Source organism: Centruroides sculpturatus, unplaced genomic scaffold (genome assembly GCF_000671375.1).
Source record: "Centruroides sculpturatus isolate CEXI.00-Female unplaced genomic scaffold, Cexi_2.0 scaffold189, whole genome shotgun sequence".
NCBI classification, from domain to species: domain Eukaryota; kingdom Metazoa; phylum Arthropoda; class Arachnida; order Scorpiones; family Buthidae; genus Centruroides; species Centruroides sculpturatus.
In genome coordinates, this window is record NW_019384395.1 from 396,328 (window position 1) to 413,558 (window position 17,231).

General features: G+C 30.9%; 1 protein-coding gene across 1 annotated transcript in view; it reads left to right on the forward strand.

The window, feature by feature from the left end:
* LOC111618360 (eukaryotic translation initiation factor 3 subunit G-like) overlaps nucleotides 1-17,231 on the forward strand; it is a 44,691-nt gene that overhangs the window by 14,691 nt on the left and 12,769 nt on the right. Inside the window, exons 3-5 of the mRNA XM_023359869.1 lie at nucleotides 7,652-7,740; nucleotides 10,757-10,816; nucleotides 16,257-16,361. Coding sequence (XP_023215637.1) covers nucleotides 7,652-7,740; nucleotides 10,757-10,816; nucleotides 16,257-16,361 — 254 coding nt within the window. The remainder of the gene's footprint in view (nucleotides 1-7,651; nucleotides 7,741-10,756; nucleotides 10,817-16,256; nucleotides 16,362-17,231) is intronic.

Below are 17,231 nucleotides of genomic sequence, written 5' to 3' on the forward strand. Positions count from 1 at the left end.
ATTCCGGTAGATCAAACTTCTTTGCCAATTCACAAATTTTCGTTTTTGTATCAAAGTCTTTAATAATGGGTACGTTCGTAAAGTCAAACGAGTTAAACGCGTTAGTAACGAATCGTTCAAAAAGTTTAATGAAATAGGAATAATGATGACGTCATTCTCGTTTAACTCGTTTGACTTTACGAATGTACCCAATGTTAACTTTACATTCCAAAGATAAAGTTTTTCTTTTCTTGTTTGATGCAGAAGAATTAGTTCTACTTCGTTTGGATGACATAGTAGAGTCTCTCGAGTCTCCATAGATGTAACAAACACAGAAATAAATAACACAAAATAAATTGTAGCTATGTGTCGATTCCGCGCGACACATCCGAACATGTAAGCTGAACATAGTGTGGGGGGAGTGAGTAATCAAGGGTTGCATGGCGCTCAAGCAAAAGACGAATCAACGAGATTTGAAAATCGCGTAACTCCAGGTTTGCGTAAGTCGAGGTATTACTGTATAGAAATACATGTAAAAAAAAAAATCAGTTTATTATTTATTTTCTAAATATATTTTAAAAATAATTCTGCTTGTGAATTTTATTGTTTAATTATTTGAGTTTCCAGTCAACAATAATGAATAAACAAAACTTAAAATAGTTGTAATTAAAAGCTTCTAAGTATATCATTAGTTACAGTGTTAAAGCAAAGAAATTATTAAACTGGCTTAAATTAGTAATTATTTCTTATAGTATCCCAATGAATTCAGTAAAATTATATATTTTATAAATATTCTGTTAATTCAANAAAATTGTGAAGCTGTCAGTGTAATATCAAAAATTATGATGATTGAAAATAAAGATTATTAATAATGTTAAAAGACTTTAGAATATATGCTTTCTCATAAAATGTTAAATGTTAAATCTGATGACAGCAATTGGCTGAATTTAAACTTTGAAAGTAAATCTAATTTCTAGAGTTTTTGAAGAAATCTTATTTAAACAATGGAAATTAAATCTGCAACAATTTATTGTTTTCTTGCATCACTTAGTTATAATTTTTAGTTCTGAAGAAAATTAATCCCAAACTTATTGTTTTTAAGTAAGACTAACATCACACACAAATATTAGTATGCATTGGAAGTAGTAATAGTGTTGGTGTAGCAAGTGGTAGTTTAGAATGTATATAATTAGCTGTAAGATCTTGTCCATGTCTTACCTGCCAGACAATGTGCTGGAAGGGGAAGGAATGAATGGTTGTGATTAGGGTTTCTCATTTCCCGGTCTTTTGCTTGTCCCGGGATCCCGGGATAAAAGTGAACTGTTTCCCGGGATAGAATTAATTATTTCTAAGGTATACAAAATATCTNCAGAACCTTAGGTAACGTATAAATGTAACAATTTTTAATACAATAGTTTTATGTCAGTAAATATAATCTACACGCGAAGAGTTTGTCATCTCACTAATTGTATATAACCTTTTTGTTTTTAAGTAATTGTATATAAAAATGTTTAAATAATTTGTAGATTTGAACTGAAGAGGGACTTAAAATACAAATAAGTCCAAAATGCATTTGTCAAACCAATAAAAGAAGTACCTAACCTGAAAGCTGTATATGATAGTCTACCGAACTGAATTGATCGGATTAAAGAGACACATTCACATTGATATAACATTATTGGGGGAGTCAATTATCAAACTTAAGCTAAGGATCAAGTTTATCTGTCTCACTGATTGTCAGTTACAAAAATTATTAACAAATGTACAATAAATGAAAAAAAATTGCAAAATTAAAAGAAATGTATTAAAATAGTAAGTACTTTGTTTTGCTTGTAACACAAACTTTTTGGTGGGGGTCGATGTGAAGTTTTGAAAACTTGTAGGAGGTCGATGATCAAAAAGTTTACCAACCCTTGATCTAAAAGGAACACACTTTCTTCAGTACAAAGAGAGCTTTGTTTCCTCTGAAAATTCAAATTGCAAAAGCATCAGTAATAGAGTAAGATAAAAATGGCCCAAGTCAATCAGCTGAACAGACTGCAAACCCCACACAAACTACAGATACAGAATGCCCTTGATTCAACCCATCATACTAAAATTCGTGGAAAGAATGCTGCTCTGGGACATAAATAATCTAATGGCAGTGCACATTCACTGTCACATAGAAATAATGGCAGTATACTTACAAGTATTGATCAAATGAAATCTGTTTGAGTAAATTTATTAAGGCAAACAAAACATATATTTGTTGGTATGACATAATTAAACAAAGCAATATATGAGGAAGCTGGAATAGACTTGTTCGTTAAAAAAGTCACTGTAGGCATTTAGATGTACTTCCCACTGCTTGAGGAAACAATGGATGCCATCCATGAAAAACAATGTTGGTTGGTTTTTGAACCATTGGGTGACTGCTTCTTTGACTTCCATATCAGAGTTAGAGCAATGTCCCTTTAGAACTTTTTTAAAGGTCTGAAGAAATGAAAGTCAAACAATGACAGATTGAGGCTATAGGAAGGGTTATGCAGAACCTCCCAACCTTTTTCGTACTAAATCATCCTGTACAGTGTTCACAACATGTGGTCAAGCATTGTCATGCAACAAAATCATATCATGTGATAGCAAGCCTAGTCACTTATTCTTTAAGGCTTTATGCAGCTTGTCCAATGTTGCATTGTAGCAGCTGGCATTAATGCTCACATGAGGATCTTTAAAATGCACCAGCAAAGACCCCACAATGTCAAAAAATGCAGTTGTTATAACCTTCCAGGTGGATTGTTGCCTGGAAGGTTATGATGACCTGTGGCTTGAATTTTTTGTGTTGGTGAGCCAGGGTGTTTCCATTGCATGCTCACACATTTAAATTAATAGTTGGTTCAAAGTGGTGGCACCATTTGGACAGATTCCAAATAACTTGGTCATATTTTCATTACTCTGTCAAAAACAAAATGTGTGAGATGACTTAACTTTTTCCTGCTTATTCATTGATGTATGCTTATCATGCCACATATGATGTCATTCCCCTTCTCTTGCACCAGACCAAGTGACATGGCACAAACAGGTTTCATTTGATCAATCCTTATACAACCATTTTCATTTGTAGAAAAGAAAGGTTTCTGGTGTGCATCCAAAGTATACAGTGCCATCAAGGAAGTACTTTGCAAAAATCATTATACCATACATATACCATTGAATTTTTGTCTAGTTTCAGAAAATGTTTAGAGGGAACAAGTCTATTCTATTTTGTTTATCAGGGGCATTTGGATTGCTGATATTTGCAACAAAACTATTTCCAAATTTAACAGATTTTCTAATTTGTCATACTAGGTCCATACTCTTCAACTCTGCAATGGTGATGCAATTTTGTTTCAAAGAGCTATTTTAAGGATACTAGCTGATACCATAAAATGACAATAAATTTTAATCATTCTCCTTCAGCCCAACATACATTTCATGATCTTCATACAAGTCTTAACAAGTCCCAATCACAGATTACACCAGGACATCTGAACAAGACAGAATAACACATTTTACATGTTAGAAAGAATTGCAGAACATTGTTATCCATTGACTACATATGCTGTTGATAATTTTAACTTTCTTACATTAACAATTCTTCTGAGATCATTTGAAGAAGTCACAAGGATAATCTGTTACAATAATTCCATTGGTGTTGCCAATTCTGGAAGCACTGTAGCTGTTTCTCTCAAAAGTGAAAGATAGTGACTCTATCAGTGGTGTTCAAATATTAGCAAGTAATTTTTAATTGGAAATTTTTGTGTTTTTAAAAGGACTTTTTTAGTTTTTTGGCGGCTAGTAGCCTAGAAAGGAAGGTTGGTCGCCAGGAATGTATTGTCTATTGTCACAAACTAATAAATGGTGTTCCCAAATTGGACAAACTTGGTCTTCAAATAATTTAAATGATTTGGTGAACTGTTATTATTGTGAATGAAAATCTAATTGAAATCATGTTGTTGCAACATTTTTGGTCTTACGTACAAAATAAAATTCTTTTTGGAAGAAACTAAAAAGAGGTTATTTTGAAAAAAGGATTATTCATGAGATGGTTTTAAGGAAGCTTATGCAGTAGCATTTTTTAACACCAATTGTTATACAGGAAAAACTGTTATCTCTAATTTCAGTAATTCTGTCACTACGTTCATAACCAATATTTGGGAATGTTTTTATGAAATTGCTTCAGATCTGGGATTTGGAGAACAGTCCTTTGATTTGGAAAATAATGATTTCAATAAAAGACTCTTACACTGAGCTATCCTACTTCATTCTGTTCCCAGTTCCCAGATATAAACAGAAATATTGAAAAGGGCTGCAGCACACATTTGCTGTTACCTGAGTTTGTCCAAAAAAATGCAGAAAACTCTTTTGTGGTGGCATAAAAATGGTAAAATGTTTTCTGGATTAAATTCTCTTTCCCAGAACCTTTCTGTGCTACATATCTCAGTAGCCAATGAATGGCTTTTCACTACTGGCAGGAACATTTACAAATCAAAGAGGAATGGGCTAGTGCCAAAAATGGAGAAATGTTTATGTTTTTTTACTATTGTCTGATTTCTGAATTATTGGTAATAGTTATTGTTTTTTTAACATCATTCTTTTCTTTTAATGTTAATTTATTAATTTTAAATTTAAAAAGTAATGATATTTTTTCAATGGATAATTATTTACTGATTACTGTGATTGTTGTAGAATTAAAATTGTCATTTGACCAATTAATTGGTGCAGGAACCAATTATTGTGATAAACAATTAGCAAATGATTAATCAGTATATCTTAACTTTGTTATAAATAAATGTAATGGCATAGGAGCAGACAAATTTATAGACAATACTGAATTGAAGGCAATTGCATATGCTATTTTCTACATATTAATATAAATAAAAAGAAGTTATTTTCAAAATTATTCATAAAAAATTATTTTAATATTTAAAAAATATGACTACTATTTTTTGTTTTATAATGTCTTTAGTTTTTCCAGTAAACAATGTTCCTTGTTTTTTGAAATGAAGTCAAAGATATAAATAATAATACACATGAAGTCAAAGATATAAATAATATTTATATCTTTGACTTCATTAAAAGAGTTAAGGAAATATTATTTCCTTGACTTTTTTTATCTTTTATCAGAAAGAGGCTTAACCTATTATTTTCAATAATTTTAGCAGAATTGGGGATTCCAATTGAAATATTTTTTTTATTTATAAGGTTTAGTGCATGTTATCCAGTGTTTGTACTTTTGTTTTCAAAACAGATTTTATAAACAGAAGATAAATGATGAGAACTACAGTATTACAGAGATTATCATCTGGAAAATTTTCTCTCCCAGTGTATGAACATCTGGTTCATACACTGGGAGAGAAAATTTTATCTATTGATAATATTGTTAATGTTATCAAACTTAATAATATGTTAATCAATTGGATCATTTGGAGGAAATGAAAATTTTAATGACTTAGCAAGATAATAAATTCAATTTTTCCTTGAAATGAATGTTGTTTAAACCCTTTTTACCTTCCATATCTTACATCAATGAAATTGATTTCTATGACTTGGAATTTGGATATTTAAAAATCAAATCCAGTCATTTTACTGTTAATGTAAACTTTATTCATTTATAAATAAATCTAATATAACTCAATATAATAAATATTGACACTGACATGCCTGTATATTTATCACTGGATGTTGCATCATTATGCATCTAGTGATAAATGCATTTGTTATGAGATTGAGAAATGTGAATTAGAAAAGCATCAAAAATGAAAATGTTGAGTATGTTAACATCTGAAACTTGTTCATTTATTAGACATTTTTGCTTCTAATTATATGAAAATACTCATTATAATTATAAAATGAAATTTTTAAAAACTTGATATTTTGACATTTTGACATTACATAAGATAGTATTTTGAGACAAACAGCTGAAAACTATATACAGTACAGTCTTATTAATCTGGCCTTTCCTAGTTTGATACATCCAGTAAGCTGACTCTAGTGGACTCTTGAGTACTACCAGCACTGTTGCCAAGCCATACAAGCTTCCCACTAGTTCAAACTCAAGTTTCCTTTAAATATGGTATGATATCAAGCTTGAGCTTAAACACTCAAACTTGCCCAGGCTTGAACAATATTGTTGCCAAGCTGGAATGTTCAAGTTGGACACAATACTAAAGATTTTTAGGTTGTCATCTTAGGCAGTTCAAAAAGGCACATCATCTTTTAAGAAAATGCTGTGTAAATGTGAAAATCAGTACCCCAAAATTTTTCATGAAAGATACTGTACCTTCCTCTAAATTTTCCACAGTTGCTTAACTTTAATGGGACTCCATCAACTTGGCAATATTGATTACTAGTGACAGTAGTATGCTTGATGTTTTGATCATTAGTCTAACTTCTGTTATGCTGCATCAATTAACTGCTGACTCTATGTTGTCAAGTTCATTTATATGCCATTGAATTCCTCTTACTTCCAACGATCTGACACTGTTTCATTGCCATATATTGTATACCTGATTACCAATATAGGCACTTTGTTGTGATAATTTATTGGATCTTATGAATTTTGGATGCATTTTGAGGTTTTTTTTTTATTCCCTCATTCAGCCATATCTACTATCCTTTAAGTTCTATGTTCTATGAATCATAAACAGAAGAACATCTCAAAATAAGGAATGACAACAGATCACAAATGTTTTATATAGCTGTCTCAGTTATTTATTTATTTTTTTTTTTTAATGTTGAAAAATGTAAAACTTTTTTACAAGAAAACTTTTTTCGTTAATTAAGAAAACTTCTTAATTAACAAAACTTTAAAAATTTTGATGAAACATCATAAAACTGTTATCTATATCTAGAAGTTACAGTATGTTAGTTCAATCTCGATAACAACAGAATTAGTATTTAAAATTGACAGATAACTCACACTTCTTTTCAAATTGACTTTAAAAGTCAGATAGATAATCTGCAGGTTATTTGCAGGAAATTATAGTAATTAAAAGTGAAACTGGTTTCATTGCTGGAGTTTAAAGGTGTAATTTTTTTTTAATAAGTTATATATAAGCCTAATTATATTTATGTATTTTATACACAGTATAAAAAATATTAAATTATAATTTTCATTCATTGTTTTTGTCATATCTGAAGCAAATGAAAAATTTTGTTTTAAAAAAATTTTTTTACAACAAAATTCTAATTTCTTTTTTATAAGAATTTTTTCTCTCTTTGATGGATTACAGTTTCATCATTCTTAGAAAACATATTGGCAACTGTATAGCCTTTAATATGTTGATGTATCACTTCAACAACTAATCAGTTAGTTCTCAAATATTAATAACATTAATCAACTATTTTATTAAAATATTTCAAATAAATTTGATTCTTGAGAATGGTGGATAGAAAACTTTTAAATTGTTTAATGTTATAGTTAGCTAAATGTGCAATGTTATTCCTTAAACTGTACTGAATTATTTAGTAATTTAAGTTGATTTCAGAGTTATTTTTTGTGTTAACAAATAATGGCAGTGTTATCTTAATATGTTCATAACATGCTTAATTTTTATAATGATATACAGTAGCAATAAATATAGTTATAAGAAGATTTATAATTCAGGAATACAAATTTTGATTTTAATAATTTAAATTATTTAATTTCTAGCTGCACTTCCACCAGCTGGAGAAGAAATAATTGGAGATACAAAAATAGTTACTGAATATAAAGTTAATAATGAAGGAAAAAAGATTAAGGTAAGTAATTTATATATAAAATGAATGTGAGATCTGGAATTTTATTAACAAAAATCCCGCTTTTTTATTAACTAAAAATTTTAATTAATTCACTTTCGTTTATGTAACGAATTAGAAGAAAAAAACGATCTTAGCCAGGAATGTGTAAACCTTCCTATCATAACTATCAACATCTATTCTTCTCTACATAACTTGCAGCTCGTCTTGCACAAAAGTTTATAGTTAGCATCCAACTTTCGTCACTTGTTTTAGGTCCCTGGGACACCTATAACCCTTAGCTCATGAACATCTGATCACGTGGTGGAAATTCCCCACAAAAAGCTATAAAAGACAGTTCTTACACCCTCTTGGGGGAGTCTCTTAACGAACACCAGACTGATGACATCGCGCGGATTCTCCAAACCCGCCGACATTCTGATTTATGATCATCGAGATCCGATCATCGCCAAAGTTGCAAACTTTTATATTTGTGCTTGTTTGGGTTAAAACCACCTTTTATTAGACATTTAAGTGCCTACATGGACTTACTCAACTAGGAACCCTACAAAGAGGTATGGAAAATGCGTGTAAGCTCTCTCTCGAGCTGTTAGACTGTTTAAGAATGAAATTTGTGTAGTCTTTTTGTCTATTTTAATAAATTCTTGTTTTTACCCATTAAATGGTAGACTCCTTGACTCGTAAACGCCCTTCACCTTATCGTCAACCCCAAATTCTCTCCCTCCACTCGCCTGACATTTGAGAGTCCCAAATCCCGGGACCAGTAGTAGTAATAGCCATCTTGACACGTGAATGGGAGATCTATGACCTCCCCAGCGGTTCACACATATATTCGTATTTTTAAGGTTAAAAATACACTTGAAAATAAATACAGTAATTCCAAGTAGTATGATAAGATAAACTTTTTGAGATTGTATCTCATCTTTTGATTGGGATGGATGATTAAGGAACTGTGGGAAAAGCATAACACTAACATAATAAATATATTTATATCAATTATGTAGAAATTGGAAGGTGTACCATGACATTGTTTAACTGATAGTTTTATATTGCTAATTGTACAGAGTTTTTCTTGTATAATGAATAAATTCATTGAAATAATAATTGTACTGTTTATAAATTATTAAAACAACATATGTTGATTACATAAACATGTTATGCTGAATTTATTTTCCACAAATGATTAATATAACTTATCTTTAATTTTGGTTTCTTGTTTTCATACAAATTAACATGCTTTATAGAAATTAGGAATTGTTGTAAATGATTGGTACACTATCTCTTAATTTATATATCTATCAAAATAGTAAATAACACAATGAAACATTCATATACTGATAATTTGGTATGCTTTAGGATAGAAGTAACTAAATACAGTAATACCCCGAACTTACGCGATAGGTGGACCAAGCGGTAACCGTGTAAGTCAGGGTATAATTTTGCATATAAATACATACAAATAATTTTTAATTGGGGCCAGAGACTAAAGAAAACAATAATTTAGAAAAATATGTTTAATAAAATCTTAGATAATACAAATTAGGCCTATATTATTTTACAATTTTTCACATTTACTTGATTATTATGCCATAATTTTAACATTGTTTCCATCTCAGCGATAATACTGTGACACTTGCGAATGATGCTTGAATTTAAAGATTGAGCATTTTTCACAGCTTCGAGAATTTTTTCTTTGCCTTTTATAATTGTTCTGACCAACAATTCCGGTAGATCAAACTTCTTTGCCAATTCACAAATTTTCGTTTTTGTATCAAAGTCTTTAATAATGGGTACGTTCGTAAAGTCAAACGAGTTAAACGCGTTAGTAACGAATCGTTCAAAAAGTTTAATGAAATAGGAATAATGATGACGTCATTCTCGTTTAACTCGTTTGACTTTACGAACATACCCAATGTTAACTTTACATTCCAAAGATAAAGTTTTTCTTTTCTTGTTTGATGCAGAAGAATTAGTTCTACTTCGTTTGGATGACATAGTAGAGTCTCTCGAGTCTCCATAGATGTAACAAACACAGAAATAAATAACACAAAATAAATTGTAGCTATGTGTCGATTCCGCGCGACACATCCGAACATGTAAGCTGAACATAGTGTGGGGGGAGTGAGTAATCAAGGGTTGCATGGCGCTCAAGCAAAAGACGAATCAACGAGATTTGAAAATCGCGTAACTCCAGGTTTGCGTAAGTCGAGGTATTACTGTATAGAAATACATGTAAAAAAAAAAATCAGTTTATTATTTATTTTCTAAATATATTTTAAAAATAATTCTGCTTGTGAATTTTATTGTTTAATTATTTGAGTTTCCAGTCAACAATAATGAATAAACAAAACTTAAAATAGTTGTAATTAAAAGCTTCTAAGTATATCATTAGTTACAGTGTTAAAGCAAAGAAATTATTAAACTGGCTTAAATTAGTAATTATTTCTTATAGTATCCCAATGAATTCAGTAAAATTATATATTTTATAAATATTCTGTTAATTCAACAAATTTAGGCAGTAAAATATTTTATTTACTGAAAATGTGTTGAAGCACATATATAAAGACATAATGTTTTTGACTGGCTAAACCCATAAGTCTTTGAAGTGACTTCAATCTGGATGATAATGAAGTTTACCATAGGAAATCTCTTTACCTTACTTCCCATGGTTGTCACAAACAGCATTGGATGTGGCATATGGAGTTCTGACAACGTCATTACTGTAATTGAGTTTGAGGATAGTGTAACATTAGTTATTTCAGCAGAAATTGAATACTACTAATTATAATTAGCATTATTTGGATATTGTCAGTTTTTAGTGTTAGTGTGTCCAATGAATAAAAGTAAGTAGACTAGCTGCCTAACTTTAGGCCAAATTATTTAGTTAAATTGATTTAATAATGGCCTAAATATAGCATAACAAATCCAATTAGTTATCTGAATTAATATAATTGGGCTTGTTATTGACTGTATTGAATTTATGTTTTAAAAGATATTTTACACATGCCTTTTTATATAGGTTGTTCGTTACTACAAAATTGAATGCAAGAAAGTGTCAAAGACAGTTGCAAGAAGAAAGGTGAAATTATTATTTTCTAATTAATTTAGTTAGCAAATAAATTATCTTTTTATTATATTAAAACAACTTTCTAAGTTATTTGGTTATTCAGTTTTGTAAAAATTTCTGATTTGAGGTCACTTTTAAAATATTTTTAATGAATATTTATTTGTATTTGTAATTAAATGTCATTTGAATCGACTGCACATATAATCTGATTTTGATACGGCTACCCACAGAATAATCTGTGGTGAAGCCCCATAGTGGATGGAGTTCTGATAGAACAATAAAAAAAAAAAAACACTATTGTGGATTAGATAAATTTAAATTTGATATAATTGTTGAATTGTTTTTGATATTATTAGCATGTTTGCTGTGAAGCTAATTTAGATGTGAAGCTGTTACTTAAGCACATCTAAATTACATACTTCTAACAGTCAGAGGAAAATTGAAATGTGTGTGCACTACTCACAATAGAGAAATTTTGTGTCTGTGAAGGTCTTTTGGATGAAATCACTTAGTAGTATATCCTTAATTCTTGTAGGTGGCCAAATATATTTAAATATATTTTTAATTATTTTGATTTGTTTATTACACACAGTAACGAAAATAAGATTGAGACAATATCAAAATTTTTGACTTACTGAAGATTTGTTCAGATTGTTTGAATATTTAAATCCAAACAGATAGATAATGTAATAAAATGAAGAAATGAATAATTGTATGCAAATATTTAAAGCTATAAATGAGACAGGACTTTATGTACAGTTTGACAGGCATAAGTCAGTTGACACCAATTTGCAGATTGTAATAAGTAGCAAAGCACAAATTAAAAAAATCATCAGGGAGATTATTAACACAAAGATATGAAAAGTTATTTCATAGAAATAGTTATGACTTATGTTATAACCATTTATGTTAAGCTTGACAATCTTTTGTAGTGCAAGAAAATTGAACAACTGGAAAAGGAACTTATATTGGCTTATTACAAGCAAAGTGACAGCAAAAGAATCATTGCTAGAAAGATTAAGTGCAGTAAAACAGTTATTGCTGACTTTTTACACGATCCTCTAGGTTATAAACTCAATTACTCAAACCTTTAAAAATGTAGTATAATTTTAATTTTCAGTTTTTGATCAACTTAAATGACATTCTTCAGGACAGAAGAAAACTTACACCAGAGGACATTCTAGCTTTCATTCTTTTTTTAAATTGAAATTTGTTTCCTTCTATCCTGAAGACAGTCTTTTAAAATGATCATAAACATTTAAAAATTAAAATTATACTGCATTTTTAAAACTTTGAGTAGTAGTAGTACAGTGGTCTGTGATAAGTGTAGTTTTCAGAAAAGTGGTTATAAAACTATTACAAGAATAGAAAGAGACCAAAGTTGACTGCGTAAAATATTTGAAGAATTTTTAATGAAGCAAAATAGAAAGAAAAAGTAGCAAGGATATTATTAAATTCTTTCATGGCTAACTTAATTATTGCAAGAAGAAATACACACTATAATTGGCCAAGAAACACAAGACCAGTTTGAAATTTGCTAAAGAACTCCATGATTCAAGTGACATATGAAAGTATAATATTCAACAATGAAAAACATTTAATCTGGATAGCAGCAAAGTCTAAAAATATTTTAGCAGTTTCAGTACAACTTCTGCTGCACGTTTTGTTTTTAAAGGACAAAGATCACAATTATGTTGCATAATCTTGATAGTTCATTAACTATTGTAGTATCTATAGGAAGTAGATTTAAAATCAGTCAAATAAACTTTGGCCCATAGATTGAAATTCTTCATAGTGATTGGTCATATGACAATGTTTTTGTGATGTTGAGACTTCTTTGAATTGTTCATTTTACATAGCAATACAGATACCTCAATCTTGGAATGTATAACTTATTTTTCAGATCAAATGACATTTTATCATGTCCTCCATGACCCATTGAGTGATGATATTGAAGTAATATATCAGCATATTCTTCAATAGGAAGGATTACCACAACAGGATCATCGATGTTTTTTCTTTTCTTAATTAAAACTCACTTTTCCCTTACCTCCATTGTATCGTATTTCCTAATTAGTCCATACTGCTTGCTAGTTTTCTTCTTGTCAGGGATTTTTGAATCTAAAATTTCACAGACCACTTTGTTTACACGTGAAGTTGTTCAAGGTTTTTTAATTACTACTGTATTCTTTCATTTTTTTTCCATTAACCTGTTGTACGTTGTTCCTGAAAATATTCATGTTGACCTGCATGGGCAATCTTGAACATTTTCGTGTTTACATCAGAACGTTTTTTAAACATCAGATGTTGCTACTTGTATGCTGTTTTGAAATAAGTGACTCATATCAGAAAAACCATTATGTTATCTAGTTTTTGCTCAGCAGATTATCAAAATTCTAGGAATAGTTCTTTGTTAGAAATCACAAAGAAAATTAGACCATTTTGTTTCTGTTTTTCAGCATGGCAGGAAGTAGTCAACACAGTGCTCTAAATAAGTCAGAAGTTATGGAATATTTATTCAATTTAGGTTCTGATGAATCTGAATTTTCAGACAGCAACGATGATTACATACCAGATCAAAATGTAAGTGATGACAGTGGTGATTTTGATCCTGATTTACCATCTACGAGTGGATATAGAGGCAGATCATGTGGCAGTACTTGAAGTAATACTGCTAAATGTCCGCAATTTAGTAGTGATGACGGATGGTTTTGTACAAATTTCAGACATCCTCAAGTGAACAGTTTTACAGGACCATCAGGAATACCATGTAATCTACGGAGTGATGCTACACCGTTCGACTGTTTCAGTATATTCTTTGATGATGAACTCGTCAACGAGATTGTTTCAGAAACAAACCGGTATGGTGGTAGTTTGCTAAACTGTGATGATTTACGAGAGAATAGTCGGATAAAAAACTGGAAACCAACGACAAATCCAGAAATTAGAGAATTTCTAGGACTTATAATGGTCACAAGTATAATTAGAAAACAGTGCCTAAGTGTGTATTTTACAATCGGAGATCTTTTTTCGACACCCTTTTTTTTCAAGTGTGATGTCAAGCAACAGCTTTCAACTTTTATTGTCCTGTCTGCATTTTACGGACAATAATCAAGATTCAGGTGGTGATGATTGACTGCATAAATTATGCAGTGTTATCGATCATTTACTCCACAAGTTCAAAAATGCATATCTCCCAGAGGAAAATATCTGTGTGGACAAAAGTCTTATGCTATGGAAAGGGAGATTGGGATTTAGGCAATACATACCGAACAAGCGTGCTCATTTTGGAGTGAAAAGCTTCTAAATTTGTGAGTCACAAACAAGATATGTTTGGGACTTTATAGTTTATACCAGAGCTACTACTGAATACGGAAATTTTGAAGGTAGGCAAGGAGAGAAGATTGTGCTAATCTTATTAGAACCGTTGTTCAGTAAATATCACAAGGTGTTTTTAGATAGGCTTTTCACCTCATCAACCTTAGCGAAAATGCTTCTAGACAAAAACTTATGTATGTGGAACAGTAAATAAAAATCAGATTGGAATGTCATGTAATTTTCCTGATCGTAAATTGAAAGAAGGGGAATTATCACCTGTCAGAAAGATGAATTGTCTGTGTTCTGCTGGAAAGACAAAAGGGATGTGGCAATTCTAAGTATGATGAGTGACAACGAATTCTGTGATTCAGGTAAACATGACAGATCTGGAAAAGTAATAAGGAAACCAAATTGTATTTTGGATTATAATTACAATACAGGTGGTATCGATCTCTGTGATGGAGTAATACACAATTGCATGAGAAAAATGGTAAAATGGTACAAAAAAGTGTTTTTAATATGATGGATATTACATTGCATAATGCTTGTATTTTATATCAAAAACATACAAAAAAAAACAAATATCATTTCTAGATTTTTGTATGTCTGTTATCAGAGAAGTGATAGAGAAGTATCACACAAGCAGACATCTAGCCCACCGCAGTCGACCATCACATGAAAATCCGTTACATTTATACGAACGGCATTTTCCTAGTTTCATACCACCTACAGAGGAAAAAAAAGCATCCATCCAGAGTATGTAAAGTATGTTCGGCTAACAAAAAAATGTGCAGAATCACATTATCAATGTGTACAATGTAATGTTCCACTGTGTGTTGTACCTTGTTTTGAGCTATATCACACTAAAATTAATTTTTAAAATAAAATTTTTTGTTTTTTACATTCCCTAATATGTCTATTTTGTGTGTAAGAAATATAAAGTAATTCGGAATAATACAATAGCCACAATTATTATTTTTCTAAAACGTGTGATTGCGTTAGGCTTAACATCGAAAAATATTCAATGTGGAGCGACACGTGACGGAGAAAATATTCAACATCGAATAGGTTAAATTTCAATGTCATACAACATATATCTTCTTCAGAGCCATTTATAGTATCATTATCTTGCATATTTTCTTCTCCAACAAATGTAATTTCTATATCCATCTATTTCTAAGTCACTCTAAATACAACAAGTAAAACAGCGAAGCAATTCTTGAGATGAGATTTGTGCATGTGTTGCTCGCACTCTCCGAGACATAGGTCTCGGAGAGTGCGAGCAACACATGCACAAATCTCACACTTACTGCCTGTTTGTAGAAACATTCTCAGCATTTTGTATTTTATTTTGATCTTGTTCTCGGTCCCCTGACTACCTAAAGTCTAGTTTATTTTATGTGTGCATGATTTGGGCACCAAATACTCTGTGCCAAATTGCAACTCCTGACATGTACTCTTTCATTCCTCTAAGGTGTGCAGCCATTGATAGCAGCATGATTTTAGAGACGAGACATAGTCTCATCAAATATGACACACACACAAAATGAGATGTAATTACTTAAATTCTACTAAATGCTAACTAAAAAAAAGCAACTGCAACGTTTATCAAATCTGGGCAAAGCCATGTTTTCAAGAAGTGTTGAAGACATGACCAATTTGTACTAACACAAAATGGGGAAAGGGATATTATACTAGTGCTGCAGAAAAGTCACATTACATCATCAGGCTAATTGAACAAACTAAAATTCACTTTCTTAAATGCTTAAAGCTCTGTGGGCTGATTGCAAAATGCCTAATGTCAGACCGAATAACAAATAGAAAATGATTTTCCAATTGTAATTTTCCTAGACTCATTGTAAAATAATGGCACTCTTTACATGAGCCAGATTTTCCAGTTCACCTACAACATACATATAATTTTCCTGAACAAAGCCAGGCACCTTAATTAGTGAAGTACTAAGTAAACCTAAGTAAAAGAATATGCAAATGATAAGATAAAACTTTTTAAAGAAATTGTCAAAATAATTTTATATAATTATATATAAATTTTGTGTGTGTGTGTGTGTGTGAGAGAGAGAATAATTGTATTTATAATGTTTTTAATAAGTTTTCTTGGTTTTTTTTTTAATAGCTATGGAAAAAATTTGGTTTGGCTGCAGATGATCCTCCAGGTCCTAATCCTTCAAACACAATTGTTTCAGAAGAGATTTTTATGCAGTTTTTGACAAATAAAGAGGTAATTAAGTTCATTATTTTATAATATAGTAATTATGTTTCAGTAGATGTTGATGTAGAAGTTTTTATTACTTTTCTGGAATAGTTCCTTTATTTTTCCAGTTGCATAAGCTGTCTGAATGTATATGTTACTGTGAAAGACCGAAATTAGAGAATGTCAATATTCTCCAGTGAATGTTGACACATACAAAATAAGTAGGTGAAAGTCTGAATATTTGGTTATATTATTATACATTCGAACAATCGCCGGTGTATGTCGACAAGCACAGATAAGCTTTGGTGGAGGTCGAAACGATACCCGAGAAGCCAATGTCGACAGAGAGGCGACAGTCTATCGCCAAATATTTTGTGGATAGCTGGAGGTAGGACACGGTCGTATCTCTTTTTCCGACAACGGTTTGGTGGAAACTGCTCACTTTGTGACTGGATTGCATTTTTGTTCTTTTGATCCCGTGAGGTGGGGATTAGTTTGTCAGGTCGAGTGGCGGAGGATGAGAGGGGTCGTTGGTAAGGCATCGGCGATATCTGAATAAAAGACACCATTAACAGATCAGTTCGTAATCACGTAATAACGTAATCAGTTCGTAATTTGTAAAGAAAAGTTACTTTCCATATATGAGATTTCTTCTCAAGAAATATCGCTAAGAGAAGCAGCTGCAGCTAATTCGAAAAGTGGAGGGCAAGGCTGTACACGCTGTCATTGCAAAAAAAGTGTTCCACAAATAAATGCAGTTGTAAAAGCAAGGGACTCTTGTGCAATTCAAAGTGCCATAACAGTTTAAGTTGTTGCAATAAATAAGATTGTATAATGTTAATCACATAATTTATGTGTAAGTTTATTATTGTATTATTTTCTTTAATGATTTAGAAT